Source organism: Telopea speciosissima, chromosome 2 (genome assembly GCF_018873765.1).
Source record: "Telopea speciosissima isolate NSW1024214 ecotype Mountain lineage chromosome 2, Tspe_v1, whole genome shotgun sequence".
Taxonomy (NCBI): domain Eukaryota; kingdom Viridiplantae; phylum Streptophyta; class Magnoliopsida; order Proteales; family Proteaceae; genus Telopea; species Telopea speciosissima.
The window spans coordinates 16,622,904-16,643,060 of NC_057917.1; the positions used below are offsets into that span (position 1 = coordinate 16,622,904).

General features: G+C 39.6%; 1 protein-coding gene across 1 annotated transcript in view; it reads right to left on the bottom strand.

Annotated features, from left to right (window-relative positions):
- LOC122651319 (ATP-dependent zinc metalloprotease FTSH 7, chloroplastic-like) overlaps window positions 1–20,157 on the bottom strand; it is a 42,295-nt gene that overhangs the window by 18,964 nt on the left and 3,174 nt on the right. The window contains exons 2-9 of the mRNA XM_043844666.1: window positions 6,055–6,120; window positions 5,821–5,955; window positions 5,628–5,693; window positions 5,244–5,429; window positions 5,046–5,132; window positions 4,841–4,954; window positions 4,601–4,725; window positions 4,405–4,513 (exon numbers count right to left, since the gene is read on the bottom strand). Coding sequence (XP_043700601.1) covers window positions 4,405–4,513; window positions 4,601–4,725; window positions 4,841–4,954; window positions 5,046–5,132; window positions 5,244–5,429; window positions 5,628–5,693; window positions 5,821–5,955; window positions 6,055–6,120 — 888 coding nt within the window. The remainder of the gene's footprint in view (window positions 1–4,404; window positions 4,514–4,600; window positions 4,726–4,840; window positions 4,955–5,045; window positions 5,133–5,243; window positions 5,430–5,627; window positions 5,694–5,820; window positions 5,956–6,054; window positions 6,121–20,157) is intronic.

Consider the following 20,157-nt stretch of genomic DNA (forward strand, 5'->3'; position numbering starts at 1 on the left):
TATTTTCTACAAACAGTATAAACCAAATGTGAGACTAGGTATACCAGGACAATGAAAAATTCCAAGAATAGTATAAATCAAATGTATGTTTAGATTGTTTCAAGCTTCCAATAGCTTGCTTCTTCAGTTCTGTTGTCTTCTAGTTCTATGTTGATTTTTTATGACTTGGTGTGGCTTAATATTGATTTTTAATGACTTGATGTGACTTTATGTTGATTTCTAATGACTTGATGTGGTTTAATGTTGATTTTTTGATGATATAAGGTATATATTGCACATACTAAATAATGTTAGAAAAGAGGGGAAATAAAAACATAACACCCGGGCGCCTTGGTCGCCTAGGCGGACGCCTTGTCGTCTAAGCACTTAGACACCCCTCCACCACCTTGGGTCGCCTTGCCTCATTGACAACTATGGATTTGACGAATAAAGAGATGGCTTTTGTTGTTCATGATCTTTGTGATTCAGAATCTGGTTATCTCACTCAACTACCCTATTGGTGAAACTCCAATACTGCTGGAGGGATTCCTGCAAGGCCAGGCAGGAGACCTGGTCATATTTTCTCTTCATAAACTTTGTTCTCCATTGACAAATTCTGCAACTCAGGTCAATTCTTGAATTCCTGCATATTCTATAAATCTGGAAAATCTCAGTTTCTTACTTGTTGCTTCTGCTATTTCAATTCTAAATTTATATCCTCCAATCGGATGCTATTCTGAAACTTTCTATGCCTTAAATTTCGAATCTGATCTCAGATCATCGGATTCCTATTGCTACTAGGGTTGTTGGTTATTCCAGATTTGTATCCTGATATTCAGTTTTCATCAATATATTCTGTTTGCATCATATCTCAGATTGTTGTTCAGTTTACTCTAAGTCTCCCAAGAATTCAAATTTTAATATTCTGTTAATTACCTTGAATAGAGTGCTTGACCAGTTTTTAGACCATATCTGATTCTTTGATTTCAAGCTATTAAATTTCTTGAATCTGCTCCTTACCTCTTCACTACGATTCTGGTCTAAACTGTGTTTCTAAACCGTAATCACTTACTCTTCTAGAAACCCATCAAGTGGTATCAGAGCCACGGCTAGCAGTGAGTTAAGGCCTCCCAACAGTCATCCTGATGGAATCCCTCAGTCAAATGGCAGAACGTATACAAAAGTTATCAGACTGACGTGTTGTCATGGAACAGCAACATGAGGGTTCTAATCCATCCCATAAACCTAAAAGTTTTTAAAATCATGGAGTTGATTGAGAGCCACCTATTGATTCAATTGCTAATAATACCATGAGAGTTCAAAAAGGGAGTACATCTGAAAACAACACCTACCACTGGAGGACTGATAATACTACAAGAAGGTGAGGCCAGAAGTTTCTTACTTTGCTGGACAGACGAACCCATGGCTATTCCTTGATTGTTTAGCTTCTTTAGAAGAATATTTTGACTGTTACAACTTAACATAGGAGAGAAGGTTTAGATTTGTTTAGTTGCGATTGACTAGTAAAGGGCGTACCCAGTGCACGAGGCTCCCGCCATTGCAGAGTCTGGGGAGAGTCATAATGTACGCAACCTTAACCCTGCTTTCGCAGAGAGTCTATTTCCAGACTGGCCATGCTAAAGAATGGCGGAAAATCCATGAAGAGGCTCAGAGTTGGTGCTAAAACGATATCTAGCCCACCAGCTAGCTGAGAAGAACCCCATACTAAACCCATCAGAACCAGGATCCCGATTGGATTTGTGAGAAAGAACCGCTTTAATGATTTCTTCCTCATAGGGGATAGATTGGAGGGAGTTGAAGAGGGAAGGGGGGACAAACTTATTAATGAGGTTCAGAGAAAGGAGGAAGGAGGGAGGAGGGAGGAAGGGGGAGGGGGGAAGGGGGAGGGCAGACGAGGGAGGAAAAGAAGGAGATGGCTTCCGCCTTAATGTCAATGGCAGCGGTGAGAGGGTTGCCATTTCGGTTGAGAAGAATAGGGTGTGATTTATATGTGTTCTAATACTAAATAGGTCATATGGCCACCAATACCAAAGTACGAATTTTTTTTTAAAAAATACCAAGTTTCGGCCAAAATCTCAGTTTCGGGCCTGACCGAAACCATGCTTGAAACCGAAAAACTCAAACTTTGGTAATTTGACATAGCATTTCAGAAGCAAGTATCTACTTTAGACTTCAAGCATAGGGAATGAGATTTACTTGAATTATATGCGTTCTAATACTAAAAATTGTGTGGAATAGGCCATTTCAGTGCATATATACACGTAGTCTACCAACCTAAGGTCCAAAATCAAACTACCATTTTGGGTGTTATTTTTTAAAATCTAAGGGTTCCACTATGTTTATAGGGCCTAAAATAGGATGTCCTACTAGTTTCATGGCCTAATTAGGTCATATGGCCACCAAAACCCAAGTTTAAAAAAAATATCAAGTTTCGGCCAAAGTCTCAGTTTCGACCGAAACATCTCGGCTTCGGGCCTGATCGAAACCATGCCTGAAACCGAAAACTCGAAGCTTGGTGATGTGACATAGCATTTCAGAAGCACATATCTACTTTAGACACCAAGCTTTTATTCCACGTGCATAATCTTCTTACTTGCTGCTGTTGACAAGGATAACAGAAATAATGGCTTTAGAGAGTGTCTTGACATCAATCCTAACAAGCACCCAATCTCAATGCACCTCCCCATACTCCATGTATTTCCATATTGAACCAACTTATTTACAGCCTCAGAGATTTTTTATAATTTAAGTAAACACAAAATTGAAGGCGTATAAATGCATCTGTCTCTGCATATGTGGACATGGTTTTAAGTTTCGACTGAGACGTATCGGTTTCAACACTAACAGAAACGAAACCAAGGGTCGATACTGGTTTGGTCCAAGTTTCAGCCCAGTTTCGATAGGTTTCTTTTCATATTTCAACAGGTTTCGATCGAGACCTCCTTGTTTCATAGGTTTCGATACTGCTCCTTGGGATTTTGTCAAAAACTTGCAGTTTTTTTTGCCAAATCACTTGATTTCTTCCCACTTTTTTGCATTCTTCTAATCATTCAACCCTTGTACAGCTTGGATTTGCGTGATTGGAGCTTGAAAGAAATTGTTTTTTCCCCATCTCTAATTTTTGGAAAAACTAGTACATAAATATAGTAGTTTCGTTTCAATTTTTTATATGTTCAATAGAATGGCCCAATCTACAACTTCACGGAGTCAGATTGTTTTTTAGGTTGTTAAATAATGTTTTGAATTTTCTAGAATGAGCATGGATGTATCGAGCTTGTCTGGCACACTAGAAGCCATGAGTTTTGGGGGAGAGTAGAGGATTTGGGCATTAGCGTGCACCATCCTTCACAAGAGAGAGCCCCAGTCCAGGACATCACAGTGATAGTGGCTTCGAGAGCAACGGTTTAGCATCACATGTTGGGTATGGTGGATATGCTGGTGGACTGTCCTTCTAGAGCACCGGTTCAGCATTTGTAGGGTATGATAGATATGAGGGTGGCTACGGTGGATCTCCTACTTCATTCCTTAGCACTGAGTATGGGGTGGTTCAAGTGCTGGGTCATCTTTCGTCAACAACATCTTGTATCCGGCCAAACCAATTGTGCCAGCTCTACCCAATTCCAGTCTCAATGAGCCATTCCTTAGGTTTGGATACCTGAGGTCTGTTGATGATGAGGCTTATAGGTGAGCTGTCATGGACTATCAGAACAACTAGGCACAAATATGTCATGGGATACATATGTGCTGCATTCGGAGGAGCGTCACCGACATCTTCAGTCATATGCAGCTCGTGGATTAGACCCGCCAAGAAACTCCATGTGTTATTGAGTGGTATACTGTTGTAAACTTGTATTTCCCTAACCTAATGTATGTTTTGATTGTTTTAATTGCATATTTACATTTCCAATAGCTAAATTACATGTAGTCAGTGTTTATAATAGAGTTGGTGTACAGAAGCATTCAGTGTACACTAGCAAACTTGGGTCCAAACCACAAGTATCATTTTGGGTATTTTTTTTAAAACTAATTCATTGAATAGGTGTAAAATGGTAAAACTAGGCAGCACAAAAAAAAAATGTCAAAAAACCATTTTCTGGGCCTTGAAACCTAGGTTTCGATTTTGGTCCAGAAAACCCCAGGTTTCGGTCAAAACCTGGGAGGTTTCAGTTTCGACCAGGGTCGAAACCTGGAACCTAGTGTATGGAACTTTTAATAACAATACCACCCATATGACTATTTCATGGTAAGGAAGGCCCACAACACACCACGTACAGCACATGTTATAAATAGGTGTAAGCCGAACCAGCTGAACAAGGTATAAATGAAATATTTAATAAGAATAGAATCAGAATGTAGGGATGCAATTAAAGGCATGAAAGAGAGGGAAAGCAAAGAGATGGTTACAGCTATGGAACGCTCCACTGCTTGTACAAAATCAATTTTCTCCACAACAACTTTGTTTGATCTACCAGCCAACAGAGCAGCTTCATTCACCAAATTTGCAAGGTCTGCCCTGTGCAATGTCCAAAATCAACAAATCAATCGCATGGGAAAAAAGGAATAACCCTGAACAAGTTCAAACAATTAGATAGCCTCATACCCAGTGAAACCAGTTGTCATAGAAGCGAAGTCACTAAGGTCAACATCTTCCCCTAAAGGAAGTTCCTTCTTGGAAACATGAACTCTTAAAATGGATTCCCTTCCAAGCCTATCAGGGGTTTCCACCTAAAAAAGATATAATTAATACAAGTTATTCTCCAAGAAAATGCTAAGCTATAAAGGAACATTAAAGTCAAGTTTGATTGTAAGACTCAAAGCAAACATCCAGTACAAAACAGACCATGACAACACGATCAAATCTCCCAGGACGACGAAGTGCAGGGTCCAAGACATCTGCTCGATTGGTTGCCCCAAGAACAATCACTGCAGAGCTGCTGTCAAACCCATCCATCTCCTGCAGCACAATTTCAATATCACAAATTATGATGCTTGTATATTGCCAAGACCATTCAGAAACATAACATTGGGTCTCCCAGGTATCTCACAGTAAGCAATTGATTCAGCGTCTGTTCTCGCTCATCATTGCTGACGATGCGGAATCGGCCATCGCGACTTTTTGCAACGGCATCTATCTGCAGAGAATAAAATGTTGCAAAGAAAATGTACAATGCATGAAGGAGATCCTGAGGAAAATATGAACTCCCAACGCAAAGAACTTGTTGAATACTAGCACTGTTACAAACCTCATCAATGAATATTATTGATGGTGCCTCCTTCTTTGCCCTTGCAAAGAGATCTCTGACACGAGATGCTCCCATGCCAACATACAATTCCACAAATTCACTTGCTGAACAACTTATGAAGGGGACCTCAGCTTCCCCAGCTACAGCTTTTGCCAAAAGAGTCTTACCTGTCCCAGGAAGACCCACCTGTAATATATCATTAAGAATCACATTCCAAAACTTTGAATTTGAAATAAGGTTATCTCTTGTAGAACATGAGGATGTAGACAAAAACCCAACAATTACTGGTACACTTGGTGAACTAATATGCCGTAATGGGTCACCTAACAGTCTACCTTATGTGTAAATTAAACTTCTCATGCAGGAGGGGGGATGGGAACTCACCAGGAGAACCCCTCGAGGAGGGCGAGCACCAAGTCGTACATACTTGTCTGGATTCCTAAGAAATTCCTGACCAGCAAATATCCACATAAAAACACCATTTCCTGTATTGGGGTAACAAAGACTATGGTCCTCCCTAAACAATAAATCAAAAGGTAGTACAAGTATCAAAATTTATGGACAAAGTCAAGCATACCACAATTTCTTCTAGCTCCTCCTTAGCCTCATCAACCCCTGCAACATCAGCAAAGGTAATCTGTTCCCCTTGTTCAGACACTTTTACTCCACCTGAACCACCAGATTTGCGGCTCCTCAGCTGACCAGCTGTATGCTATAAATACATACACATCGACACCCCAGACACAATTAAAGTACAGCATAAAAATCAGATTTTTCAGGGTATGAAAAGAAAGTAGGGTCCTAATCAAACCTGAGAAAAGCTTACAGGGAACCTATGGATAAGCCCTGCAAGTACAGCAACGTAGAAAATAGCAATCTGTAAAATGGATGGGCCAAGTCAGTTACACAAACTATAGGAACTTCCATGAAACAATAACAAGAGGTGCTCAATCATCAAATGAGAAATTTCAAAAGAATAAAGAAAGATCTTCTGTCACACTGGAAATGGCAGTGGAAAATACTAAAGTACTTCATTAATGGAGTTTTGTTATAAATATGGGGAAGATGAAGCAGTGGTATTCAGGTAATAGTTCCTCAATTTATATGAGTATACTGCCCTTTTTTTAGTCTCGTTTTTTAATCTACACGTTTAAAACCCGTACTGTCTATTTCTGTTTTTTTTTTTTTGCCGTTTTCTATTTTTTTGACCATACCGTTCGGAGTTTTATGCCGTTTAAACCCGTACTGTCTGGTTCCATTTTTTTACCATTCCCGTTTTTGCTAACTATCGTTCAGATCTAAGGAGACCGTTAGGATGGACATGGATGTGGAGCTTGTCTAGCATACTGGAAGCCATTAGTTTCAGAGAGAGTAGAGGATTTGGGTATTGGCATGCACCATCCTTCATAGGAGAGAGCCCCAGTCCAACACATCATGGTGATAGTGGCTTATAGAGAGCGTCAGTTCAGCATCACATGCTGGGTATAGTGGATATGTTGGTGGACCATCCTTCAAGAGCAACGGTTCGGCATTTGGAGAGTATGATGGCTATGAGGGTTCTAGGTCATCTTTCGTCAACATCATCTTCTCGTATCCAGTCCAACCATTTGTGCGGGCTCCAGCGAGTTCTAGTCTCAGTCAACCATTTCCTAGGTTCGGATACCTCCGGTATGTTGATGAGGCTTATAGGTAGGTTGTCACAGACTACCAGAACAACTGAGCACAAAATATGCCAAGGGATACGTATGTGTCACATTCGAAGGAACGCCTACAAAATCTTCAGTCATACGCAGATTGTGGATTAGATCTGTCAAGAAACTCCATGTGGTATTGAGTGGTGATGTTGTATACTTTTATTTCCTTAACCTAATGTATGTTTTTGATTGTTTTAATTGCATCTTTACATTTCCAGTAGCTAAATTATATGTAGTCAGTGTTTATAATAGGGCTAGTTATGATAACCAGTCCACAAGAGGATCGCAAACTTCAGGTCCAGCAACAGTAAATACTTCGATCAATTCTCAGATTTGCATGAGATTTCAGAACAATAAAATAAAAAACAAGAAATCGAAAAAGGAAGAAGATAGGGTAGTCTCTCTCAGACTCGGCCATAGTTGTCAAGGCGTCACCTAGGCGTCCAGGCGGATTTCTAGTGCCTAGGCAGCTGCTGCCTTACATTGGTTTAATTGGTATTGAACAGGTTCTGACACTTATTTATGCCAAATATCACTTAAGTTTCATTTACTTAAGATATTATTCATAAATAAGCAAATACCCCCCTATTTGAATCCAATAAAAATAGTTAAAAAATTAAATTCCAAAAGGATAAAAAGTCAACCCCCAGTTCAAGAACAAAAACTAGATTTTTGGTGGTAGGTGACATTTTCAACTTTCTAATGTTGGGCTTTTTCTCAAATCTAAAAATTCCATAAATCTTATTATGGTAAAACATTGCTAAAAACCAAAAGTGCGGTAAAATATCCATTTGTTTTGATATCTAAAAAAATATTTTCATTCAAAGCGATTTTGACAACATTCGCGCACACCAAATAAGGTTTGACCGGAACATAACTCCTTCAAAAATCAGATTTAAGCAATCTTGGATTTGTTGGAAAGCTGGTATTATACTCTACCTAATTCAAAAAGTCTCATGTAAAAATAAAATCATTTGATCAATCAAATTTCTTAGAGAACAAGAACATTTCTCTAAATCGAAAGCATGTTAATTACTTATTGATAACATCATATTTTCTACGAACAGTGTAAACCAAATGTGAGACTAGGTATACCTGAAAATGACCAATTCCAAGAACATATAAACCAAATGTGTGTTTTGATTGTTTCACACATATAACTGATATATTAAAAAAATAATACTGGAACAAAGCTATGGACTCGGCTCTCTCAACCACAATGTCTCACCGTATTTGGTCTCTCACCAATGTTATCTCACCATACTCTCTCACAGAGCAAAAAAACACAAAGCTATGTTTTGTTTTTTCTGGGTACACCATCCTTGGTGCAACAGTAAGGTTGCTCCATTTTGACCAAGTGGTCAAGGGTTCAAGTCTGGAAACAGCCTCTCTGCGAAAGCAGGGGTAAGGCTGCCTACATTATAACCCTCCCTAGACCCTGCAGTGGCAGGAGCCTCGTGCACTGGGTATGGTCTTTTTTATGTTTTTTTTTTTTTCTCTATCTCATTAATTCATATCGTGTACAAGACTATAGCCCCCTTACAACATATATAGAAGACTCAAAACCCTAAACACTAAAAATGAAAAGCCCAATCCAATCCTTAACTAATAAGGTAACATAAATTAACTAGGAATTTAAAATAATGAGAGAAACTGACTAAAATTGAACTCTAACTAAATTAATTAAGTAAATACCGTTTTCCTACTTTCTACCCATATTCTAGGCCCATTAAAGCGACCCTTTACAAAGAAAACCAATGGGGATCAAAGGCCCAACACATATATAACCCAACTCAAAACTTATTTCCAATAAAATAAGCCCTTTAGGTAACTTATTTGCATTAATTCTCCCCAGCTTGGAAAAAAAAAAACTCTTCCACGAGTTTGGTAGTGATGTTGAACCAAACTTACACGATCATCCTCCGATGGGAAGTAGAATTCAGCAACCTTTGACTCCATTTGCCGTCCCAACCTAGCTCTGATACCAAATAATGTAGACCATTCACAAGTCAACCAGTGTCCGAGGTCTCGCGAGATCTCAACAAGATCTAGGCAATTTTCTCGATTTCGACTCGGGTCAAGTCGAGATGGGGTGCGAAATTAGAAGAATACATTTTCTCGGGCGAGATTTCAGTATCTTGCCGAAATTTCAGAAATTCAGTTATATAAATAGCATGTTTCGACTTTTCTTGGTCGAAATTTCGACCTATTCTCGGTAAACACGACTAGTTTTGCCAGATTATGAAGAAAACAACACCAAATCTAACCAAAAAAATGAAGCTTGGAACACTTGGATATGAGGCTCAGGAACAACATTTGGAGGAGATTTGTTGCCCAACAACCTTCCTTGGAGGAGATTTGAACTTGAAGGCCTGACACTCAACATTAGGATGAGCATATAGGGATAGGAGTGACTTGTTACTTGGTAGTTATAGGCTTGTATAGTTAAATGTTGACTCCAAATATATTTGACTCTATATAACAAACAATGTTAAATGTATGATTTATAAAATGTTTCATAATTTGATGTCTTTTCATTCCTATTGTTTATTTAAGTCATTCTACTTGAATTATGTGTTCTAATACTAAAGATTGTGTGGAATAGGTCATATCAGTATATATAGATATACAACGTACACTATAAACCTAGGGTCTTAAGTCAAACTACCATTTTGGGTGTGATTTTTAAAAAACTAAGGGTTCCACCATGTTTGTAGGGCCTAAAATAGGCTGTCCTGCAAGTTTCATGACCTAATCAGGTCATCTGGCTACCTAAACCAAGGGCCGAGATTTGCATAAAAAATGCACCAACTCAGCCGAGATCTCGCCGAGTTACCGAGACAACTCGGTTTTTTGCCTGATCGAAACCAGCTGAGATACCGAGACCTCGAACCTTGGTGATAACCAGTCTGCAAGAGGATCGCAAACTTCAGGTCCAGCAACAGTAAATACTTCGATCAGTTCTTAGATTTGCAGGAAATTTCAAAACAATAAGATAATAAAAAAAAAAACACAAGAAATCGAAGAAGGAAGGAAGAAGATAGGGTAGTCTCTCTCAGACTCGGGCCTCTAACCCACGGCCTCTCACCGTATTTTGGTTTCTCAACAATGGCATGTCACTATAATCTCTCACAGAACAAAGCACGAAGCTACGTTTTTTTTCCCCCCTCGATCTCATTAATTCAAATTCATGTACAAGGTCGTAGCCCCTTACAAACTTATATAGAAGACTCAAAAACAGACTCAAACGCTAAAAAGGAAAGGCCTAACCCAAATCCTTAACTAATAAGGTAATATAAACTGACTCCGAAACTAAAATAACGAAAGAAACTAACTCAAAATAGGATTCTAACTAAACTAATGAAGTAAATCCCGTTTTCCTACTTACTACCCATATTTTAGGCCCATTAAAGCGGCCCGTTACAAAGAAAATCCAAGGGATCAAAAGCCTAATACATATATAACCCAACCCAAAGCTTATTTTCAATAAAATAAGCCATTTAGGAGACTTATCTGCATCACTATTGTACCATTTTTATTTTTATTTTTTTAACTAATTCATGGAATAGGTGTAAAATAGTAAAAAAAGGTTAAAAAAAAAAATTCTGGACCTTGAAACCTAGATTTCAATTCTGCGCCTGGGAAGTTTCGGTTTCGTCTATGGTGAAACCTGAAACCTTGCTTATATTTGTTTGCATGGAAGGGCTGATGCAGATTCATCACCCAAATGGGCTTATTTTATTAGGAATAAGTCTAGGGTTGGGTTATATACATGTTGGGCCTTTAATCCCATGGGTTTTCTATGTAATAGGCCACTTTTATAGGCCTAAAATATGGGTAATAAGGTTACATACGCGATCAGTTAGTAGATTTCTTTTTATTTGGTTAGTGGTCATGTGATCACTTAAGTAATCATGTGACTTGGTTAAGTGGCCATGTGACAACTTAAGTGGTCATGCGACTATTTAATTGTTATTTAAGTTAGGCTGTGTAACAACTTAAGCGGTCATGTGACTATTTAATTGTTATTTAAGTTGGGTTGGATTAGGACTCTATAAATCCAGCTATGTTTTGAGTCTATTTCCTTTGTTATTTCACTTTCCTAATCAGTTTAAGTTACCTAATAGGTTAAGGATTGGGTTAGGCCTTTCCTTTTTAGTATAGGAGTCTATTTTTTAGTCTTTTATATAAGGTTGTAAGGGGGGCAAGTATTGAAAACGAATTTTGATATTAATAAAAAGCTTTTGCTGCTCTTCTTCTCCATTAAGGATTTTTGTCTTATGTTTGATCAAGACTGGTTGGATCGGTGTTTGATCCGATTGACACCTTGCGGAGGGAAGCCTAGGTGGTTCGTTGGTGGGATTGGTGTTTGATCTAACCGACACTTTACGGTGTGAAGCACGAGTGGTTCTCTTCAAGTTCTACTTTCTAGTTTCAGACAAAGATTCAATTTTTATTCAAGTTCCTCCATCAACAAGCTACTGCCAATACTTTTCTGCCATTACAAGTAAGTTGGAAGCATCCCCATTCCCATCCTTCTTCTTCTAATCCACTAAACCACCAAACCCTTATATCTCCTCCGTCACTGAACAACATTCCCATAACCTAGATTCTGCCCAGATCAAACCAGCCAGCAAAATCCCTCTTTTTTTAATTCAAACTCTCCACCCCTGCCCCTATAGCACTAGATCCAAACCCTAGCCCCATCCTCCCACTTTAAACCCTAGATTCCTCTATTTTGCACTTTTCAAAAACCCAAAACCCTAACCCTAAATTGCTGCAATTCAAATCAGCATACTTCCCTCCATTAAAACATCTCAAGACCTTCATTGTTAGACTCCCCTACCTTGACTTGACATAACCCTAACCCTAGTTTCACCAAAAACCCTATTTTTGACCTAGCCGATTCACCTGTTCATAATAGATCCTGGTATACTTGCTCCTAGCTGGTCCTCTACAAATCTAGGACTACATTAGGGGCAGATGTTATAAATTTACATAATCCTTTTAGCTCGTCACCCCTCTTCTTCCCCTGCATTGGTTAATTTACTCCTTCCCGAGTTATTCCGATGGTTCTCAAACCCACCTTGACCCACCTGCTACCAACTGCAACAATAGTGGGTCTGCCGAGTGAAGCACCAACAGCCTCTTGCCCCTTTTGCCTAAGTCGTCGACAGCAGCGTTACTATCATCGACACCAGGACCAACACCATCCAAGTCCCATCATTCTTCCCTCTTACACCATGTATCTTTTATTCCACTGTTGTGCCTTCCTATAAAGATCCAGTATGCAGCTCATCTCTCCTTTCCAAAGAAAATCATTACAATCCAACGGTGGAGAAAAACACAAACTCAGAATGTGGAATTACAGGCAAGGGTGGTGAAGGGGCAAAGGTGGAGGAATTGGTGGCTATGCTGGTGGTGGGAATTGGGATCGACATGGGTGGCAGCCGACCTGGTGGTGGGGTCGGCTGTGGTGTGCAGAAATGGAGCACCAGACATCCCTAATTCACTTTTCATGGCATTACAAGGAGAGCCCCCACCATGAACTTCCCCAACCCAATGTCCCAACCCCACCCTTGGTGAAGGTGGGATTCAATTCCGACATCAATTCCAACACCGAGGTCAGTTTTGACGCCTTGGAAGAAAGTCATGGAGTCATCTCCAACATCGACGGCAATGTCAATGAGTGGGACCTTCAGTTCACTTTCCTCAGAAAGGCTGGAGAAATCCGGCACCGATCGAGCAACATAGGGGAAAGCCAGAATTATATCAGATGTCTAGAGCTGAAATGATAGCACATTCATTAAATACTCATACTCCATCAGCATCCGCTCAAACTTATCGGCAGCAAGAGCTTCTCCTACCAATTTGCTACAATCGGAGAGCAAGAGCTCATATACTTGTCCCTGTGCTTGCTCAAAACATCGAGCAGAGCATCCACAGAGTAGCCACATCTACGAAGGGGCACTCTAAGCAGACTAACATAATCTTTTATACGGAGAAAATGATCAGAGATTTGCATCCTAGAGAACTGACCCTCTAGCACAGAACACATCTTACTGACAGCAGTCTCCCATAGAGTATCAACTTCAAACTTGGAATTTAAACCACCACCGGTCCTCAAAATCCAGCCCTCCAAGATAAGGAATCTGGCAATCTGCGAGAAAAAGTTTTGATATGATTCAAGAAAGGGGGTTATCAAGGATACCTGAAAATCATATGTCAACGGAAGCTTCCGATTCTCAAAATAATACTGCTTACACCAATCCTCAAGTCCTAGGGTATGGTGGTTATGAATTATGATAACCCTGTACAAAGGCATCAAATCAAACCCCAAAAGGCCACTAACATCATTACTATACAGTCTATACTTATCCTTGGCTTCATCTCCAGCAGCCTAGTGACAAGGTCATCCTCATCTTCTCCTTCTAGGGCATAATTACAGTACCTCAAGCTGAGCTTGCTCTACTCGTCGGCCTGATGTTGCTTGTTTGGTTGGATGACATAATGAAAAGAAAACAATGAGGTTTTGGCTTAAGTTAATCCACCCATATTTGTTTGGCTTTGACTTGATACATTTCTCCAAGCTAAGCCAAATGAATCAACTGAACCAAGTCAAAAGTGAAATTATTTACCCTGTCCCTGATTCCAAATTGCTCAAAAGAGGGAGCCAAGGGTTAGAAACATAGTTGTAAAGGCAACTAGGCAGCCAAAGGCATTGGAGGGGCGGTTAGACGACAATGCACCAGCCTAGGCGTCGCCTATGCACCCTAGGCGTGCATTAATGACTACATGTAATATAACAATAATAATTTTATATAATTATGTTTAAAGCAACATAGAAGCCATGTCAATACAATATGATATAATTATGCTAGTAATGACCTAATATGAGAAAATCAACATATAACAAACAAAGCATAGGATATAACATAAGCATATTCATAAAAAAACAAAGCAATAAACATAAATCATGGAAAACTCGTGAAGTGTCAACAAGGCGTGCTGTCACCTTGGACCCAAGAAAGAGCCTGGACACCTAGATGGAGCCTAGGCGACGCCTTGACAACTGTGGTTAGAAAAAAGATTACAAAATCTGTTCGTAACCATCTCAGTAACAAACAGATTTACCCAACTTAAAAGGCCTAGTTCCACTAAGCATATTCTTTCTCATTGATTTATTTTAGTGTGGTAATAACACCACAACCATAAATTTCTTAAAGTTTGTCCTTTTATTGAAATTTTAGAGTTGCCAAGTCAGACTCCTTTTATCCATGTTGGACACCACAACATGTCCGTGTCAAGATGATAAAAAATGGGCATGGCCGATAGAAACAGAAAACAACACATTTAAGAAGGGTATTGTTTGGACTTCCAATGGTAACACTTATCATAAGCAATTACAAGATCGATAACCATCTATTATATTCTCCAGGAGCTTGCGTTGACAAGAATTTTTAGGAGCTCCATTATATTCTCCAGGAGGACGTGTTGACAGAAATTTGTAGAGCTCCTCCATGTTGTAATTCTGGTCCCACAATCCCGTGAACAATTCTTGATATAAATCTTAGATGTTATATTTAAAGTCAAGCTTATAGTACGTTGATTATCCAAAAAGGGCTACAAGGAAGCTGAAGCGAAGAATCAGGAAAAAAACACAAAACCTTGTTACAAAAATATATAGGTGTGCTAATTTTGGTATACGAAATATAACCTCAATGAAATGGAGGCTTGTAATTCAAATTCCAGGCTCAATTGCCATATTACGCTTGTCCAAGCTATGTAATGAAAAATTTTAGATACGCAAAAAAAACTCAATTTCTTGTGTAAATATGACAATCTCAGCGAAAAGTCAGCAGCAGTATGCACTATGCAGCCACATGGAAAGAGCAGTCATTCAAAACACGATTACATCAAATCAGAAAATACTATTCATAAATCAAATATAGAAGTTTGAGGAGCGGTAAGGAGCCCGCCTTCTGGAATCAAGGCAAACCTATAAAAAACCACGGGTTACCCTAGAGTTACGAAATATAGCCTCAATGAAATGGAGGCTTGTAATTCAAATTCCAGGCTCAATTGCCATATTACGCTTGTCCAAGCTATGTAATGAAAAATTTTAGATACGCAAAAAAAAACTCAATTTCTTGTGTAAATATGACAAATCTCAGCGAAAAGTAAACAGCAGTATGCACTATGCAGTCACATGGAAAGAGCAGTCATTCAAAACACGATTACATCTAATCAGAAAATACTATTCATAAATCAAATATAGAAGTTTGAGGAGCGGTTAGGAGCCTGCCTTCTGGAATCAAGGCAAACCTATAAAAACCACAGGTTACCCTAGAGTTACCCTGGTTCATAAAATGGGGCCGGCCTGCATGGTTCATGAGAAGTGAGTCTCCATCAAAAGAAGATTTTTAGACTTTACAGTTAATTCTGAGGTAATCTGTATAACATGAGTCTATATCAGAAGCAAATAATCATATAAGTTGAGCAGTTGTTTCCTCACTGTGGGCTTTTGCATCTTAACTCTCTTTCTTATTTCAAAATTCCTTGAGTCGCAAAACGTGTTCAAGATAACATTAGATCTTACCAAAGCAGAGTTGAAAAATCCACCCGACCGCTTATCTGGTGACTCAAACTCTACGTCGTTTTCGAGCATTTTCTCATACGGAGCCTTTATGTCGGTCGGACGCGTGGTTGTGTAGACAACTCGCTTAGTAGGAGCTACACTTTGTATCAAAGCCTCTGTTTCCTGTAATTTACTAGTGCCACTCACTTCATTCTCCAGACTTCCAGGTTCTGATTTCAATCTAAACATGATATGAACTCCATCAACCTCCACTTTCTGCACCTGATTATTACTGATTTTGCTCAAGAAATCACTATAAGGGACGTTCACAAAAGTTTTCGGGGTCCTTGGTTCCGAACCCGGTAAAGGAATTCCAGGCCGAAGCAATCTCATTACAAACATGACAATACCCAGTTGTAGAAGCAATATCCCGACCTAGCTCTGATACCGAATAATGTAGAGATGTTGAACCAAACTTGCACGATCATCCTCCAATGGGAAGTAGAATTCAGCAACCTTTGACTCCATTTTCCGTCCCAACCTAGCTCTGATACCAAATAATGTAGACCAGTCACAAGTGAACCAGTGTTCAAGGTCTTGCGAGATCTCAACAAGATCTAGGCAACTTTCTTGATTTCGACTTGGGTCAAGTCGAGATGGGGTGCGAAATAAGAATACATTTTCTCGGCCGAAAGTTCAGTATCTCGCCGAAATGTCAGAAAGTCAGTTATATAAATACCATGTTTCGACTTTTCTTGATCGAAATTTTGACCTATTCTTGGTAAACTAAACTGGTTTCACCAGATTGTGAAGAAAACAGCTCCAACTCTTACCCAAAAAAAAAAACTTGGAACACTTGGATTTGATGCTCAAGAACAACATTTGGAGGAGATTTGCTGCCCAACAACCTTCCTTGGAGGAGATTTGAACTTGAAGGCCCGGCACTCAATATTAGGATGAGCATATAGGGATAGGAGTGACTTGGTACTTGGTAGTTATAGGCTTGTATAGTTAAATGTTGACTCAAAATATATTTGACTCTATATAACAAACAATGTTAGATGTATGATTTATGAAATGTTTCATAATTTGATGTCTTTTCATTCCTATTGTTTATTTAAGTCGTTCTACTTCAATTATATGTGTTCTAATACTAAAGATTGTGTGGAATAGGTCATATCAGTATATATAGATATACAGCGTACACTACAAACCTAGGGTCTTAAGTCAAACTACCATTTTGGGTGCGATTTTTAAAAAACTAACGGTTCCACCATGTTTGTAGGGCCTAAAATAGGCTGTCCTGCAAGTTTCATGACCTAATCAGGTCATTTGGCTACCTAAACCAAGGGCCGAGATTTGACATAAAAAATGCACCAACTCGGCCGAGATCTCACTGAATTACCGAGACAACTCGGTTTTTTGCCTGACCGAAACCAGCCGAGATACCGAGACCTCGAACCTTGGTGAAAACCAATCTACAAGAGGATCGCAAACTTCAGGTCCAGCGATAGTGAATACTTCGATCAGTTCTTAGATTTGCAGGAAATTGCAAAACAATAAGATAAAAAAACACAAGAAATCGAAGGAAGGAAGGAAAGAAGAAGATAGGGTAGTCTCTCTCAAACTTGGGCCTCAAACCCACGGCCTCTCACCGTATTTTGGTTTCTCACCAATGGCATCTCACTATACTCTCTCACAGAACAACGCACGAAGCTACGTTTTTTTTTTCCCTCAATCTCATTAATTCAAATTCATGTACAAGGTCGTATCCCCTTACAAACTTATATAAAAGACTCAAAAACAAACTCAAACAATAAAAAGGAACGGCCTAGCCCAAATCCTTAACTAATAATGTAACATAATACTAACTACGAAACTAAAATAATGAAAGAAACTGACTCAAAATAGGATTCTAACTAAACTAATGAAGTAAATCCCGTTTTCCTACTTACTACCCATATTTTAAGCCCATTAACGCAGCCCATTACAAAGAAAATCCATGGGATCAAAAACCTATTACATATATAATCCAACCCAAAGCTTATTTTCAATAAAATAAGCCTTAGGAGACTTATCTGCATCACTACTGTACCATTTTGAGTTTTTTTTTTTTTAACTAATTCATGGAATAGGTGTAAAACGGAAAAAAAATAGGCAGCATAAAAAAAGGGTAAAAAAATAAACATTTTCTGGGCCTTGAAACCTAGATTTCAATTCTGGGCCTGGAAGTTTCGGTTTCGTCCATGGTGAAACCTGGAACCTTGCTTGTATTCATTTGCATGGAGGGGCTGATGCAGATTCATCACCCAAATGGGCTTATTTTATTAGGAATAAGTCTAGAGTTGGGTTATATACATGTTGGGCCTTTGACCTATGGGTTTTCTATGTAATAGGCCACTTTTATGAGCCTAAAATATGGGTAATAAGGTTACATACGGAATTAGTTAGTAGATTTCTTTTTATTTGGTTAGTGGTCATGTGATCACTCAAGTAATCATGTGACTTGGTTAAGTGGTCATGCGACTATTTAATTGTTATTTAAGTTGGACTGTGTGACAACTTAAGTGGTCATGTGACTATTTAATTATTATTTAAGTTGGGCTGGATTAGGACTCTATAAGTCCAGCTATGTTTTGAGTTTGTTTCCTTTGTTATTTCACTTTCCTAGTCAGTTTAAGTTACCTAATACGTTAAGGATTGGGTTAGGCCTTTCCATTTTAGTGTAGGAGTCTATTTTTGAGTCTTTTATATAAGGTTGTAAGGGGGGAAGTATTGAACACGATTTTTGATATTAGTAAAAGGCTTTTGCTGCTCTTCTTCTCCATTGAGGATTTTTGCTTTATGTTTGATCAAGGCTAGTGGGATCGGTGTTTGATCCGATTGACACCTTGCGAAGGGAAGCCCAGGTGGTTCGATGGTGGGATTGATGTCTGATCCAATCGACACTTTGCTGTGTGAAGCACGAGTGGTTCTCTTCAAGTTCTACTTTCTACTTTCAGTCAAAGATTCAATTTTTATTCAAGTTCCTCCATCAACAAGCTACTGCTAATACTTTTCTGCCATTACAAGTAAGTTGGAAGCATCCTCATCCCATCCTTCTTCTTCTAATCCTCTAAACCACCAAACCCTATATCCCCTCCACCACTGAACAACATTCCCATAATCTAAATTCTGCCCATACCAAACCAGCCAGCAAAATCCCTCATTTTTTAATTCAAACTCTCCACCCCTACCGCTATAGCACTCGATCCAAACCCTAGCCCCATCCTCCCACTCTAAACCCTAGATTCCTCCATTTTACACTTTAAAAAAACCCGAAACCCTAACTTTAAATTGGTGTAATTCAAATTAGCATACTTCCCTCCATTAAAACATCTCAGGACCTTCATTGTTAGACTCCCCTACCTTGACTTGACATAACCCTAACCCTAGTTTCACCAAAAACCTTATTTTTGACCTAGCCGATTCACCTGTTCATAACAGATCCTGGTATACTGGCTCCTAGCTGGTCCTCTACCAATCTAGGACTACATTAGGGGCAGATGTTATAAATTTACATAATCCTTTTAGCTCGTCACCCCTCTTCTTCCCCTGTGGCAAATTTACTCCTTCCCGAGTTATTCCCATGGTTCTCAAACCCACCTTGACTCACCTGCTACCAACTGCAACAGTAGTGGGTCTGCCGAGTGAAGCACCAACAGCCTCTTGCCCCTTTCGCCTAAGTCGTCGACAGCAGCGTTACTATCATCGACACCAGGACCAACACCATCCAAGTCCCATCATTCTTCCCTCTAACACCATGTATCTTTCATTCCACCGTTGTGCCTTCCTATCAAGTATCAAGATCCAGTGTGCAGCTCATCTCTCCTTTCCAAAGAAAACCATTACAATCCGCCGGTGGAGAAAAACACAAACTCAAAATGTGGAATAACAGGCAAGGGTGAAGGGGCAAAGGAGGAGGAATTGGTGGCTATGCTGGTAGTGGGAATTGGGATCAACATGGGTGGCGGCCAACCTGTTGGTGGGGTCGGCTGTGGTGTGCAGAAATGGAGCACCAGACATCCCTAAGTCACCACTTTTCATGGCATTACCAGGAGAGCCCCCACCATGAACTTCCCCAACCCAATGTTCCAACCCCACCCTTGGTGAAGGTAGGATTCAATTCCGACATCAATTCCAACACCGCGGTCAGTTTCGACGCCTTGGAAGAAAGTCATGGAGTCATCTCCAACATCGACGGCAATGTCAATGAGTGGGACCTTCTGTTCACTTTCCTCAGAAAGGCTGGAGAAATCCGGCACCGATCGAGCAACATAGGGGAAAGCCGGAATTATATCAGATGTCTAGAGCTGAAATGATAGCACATTCATTAAATACTCATACTCCATCAGCATCCGCTCAAACTTATCGGCAGCAAGAGCTTCTCCTACCAATTTGCTACAATCGGAGAGCAAGAGCTCATATACTTGTCCCTGTGCTTGCTCAAAACATCGAGCAGAGCATCCACAGAGTAGCCACATCTATGAAGGGTCACTCTAAGCAGACTAACATAATCTTTTTGACGGAGGAAATGATCAGAGATTTGCATCCTAGAGAACTGACCCTCTAGCATAGAACACATCTTACTGACAGCAGTCTT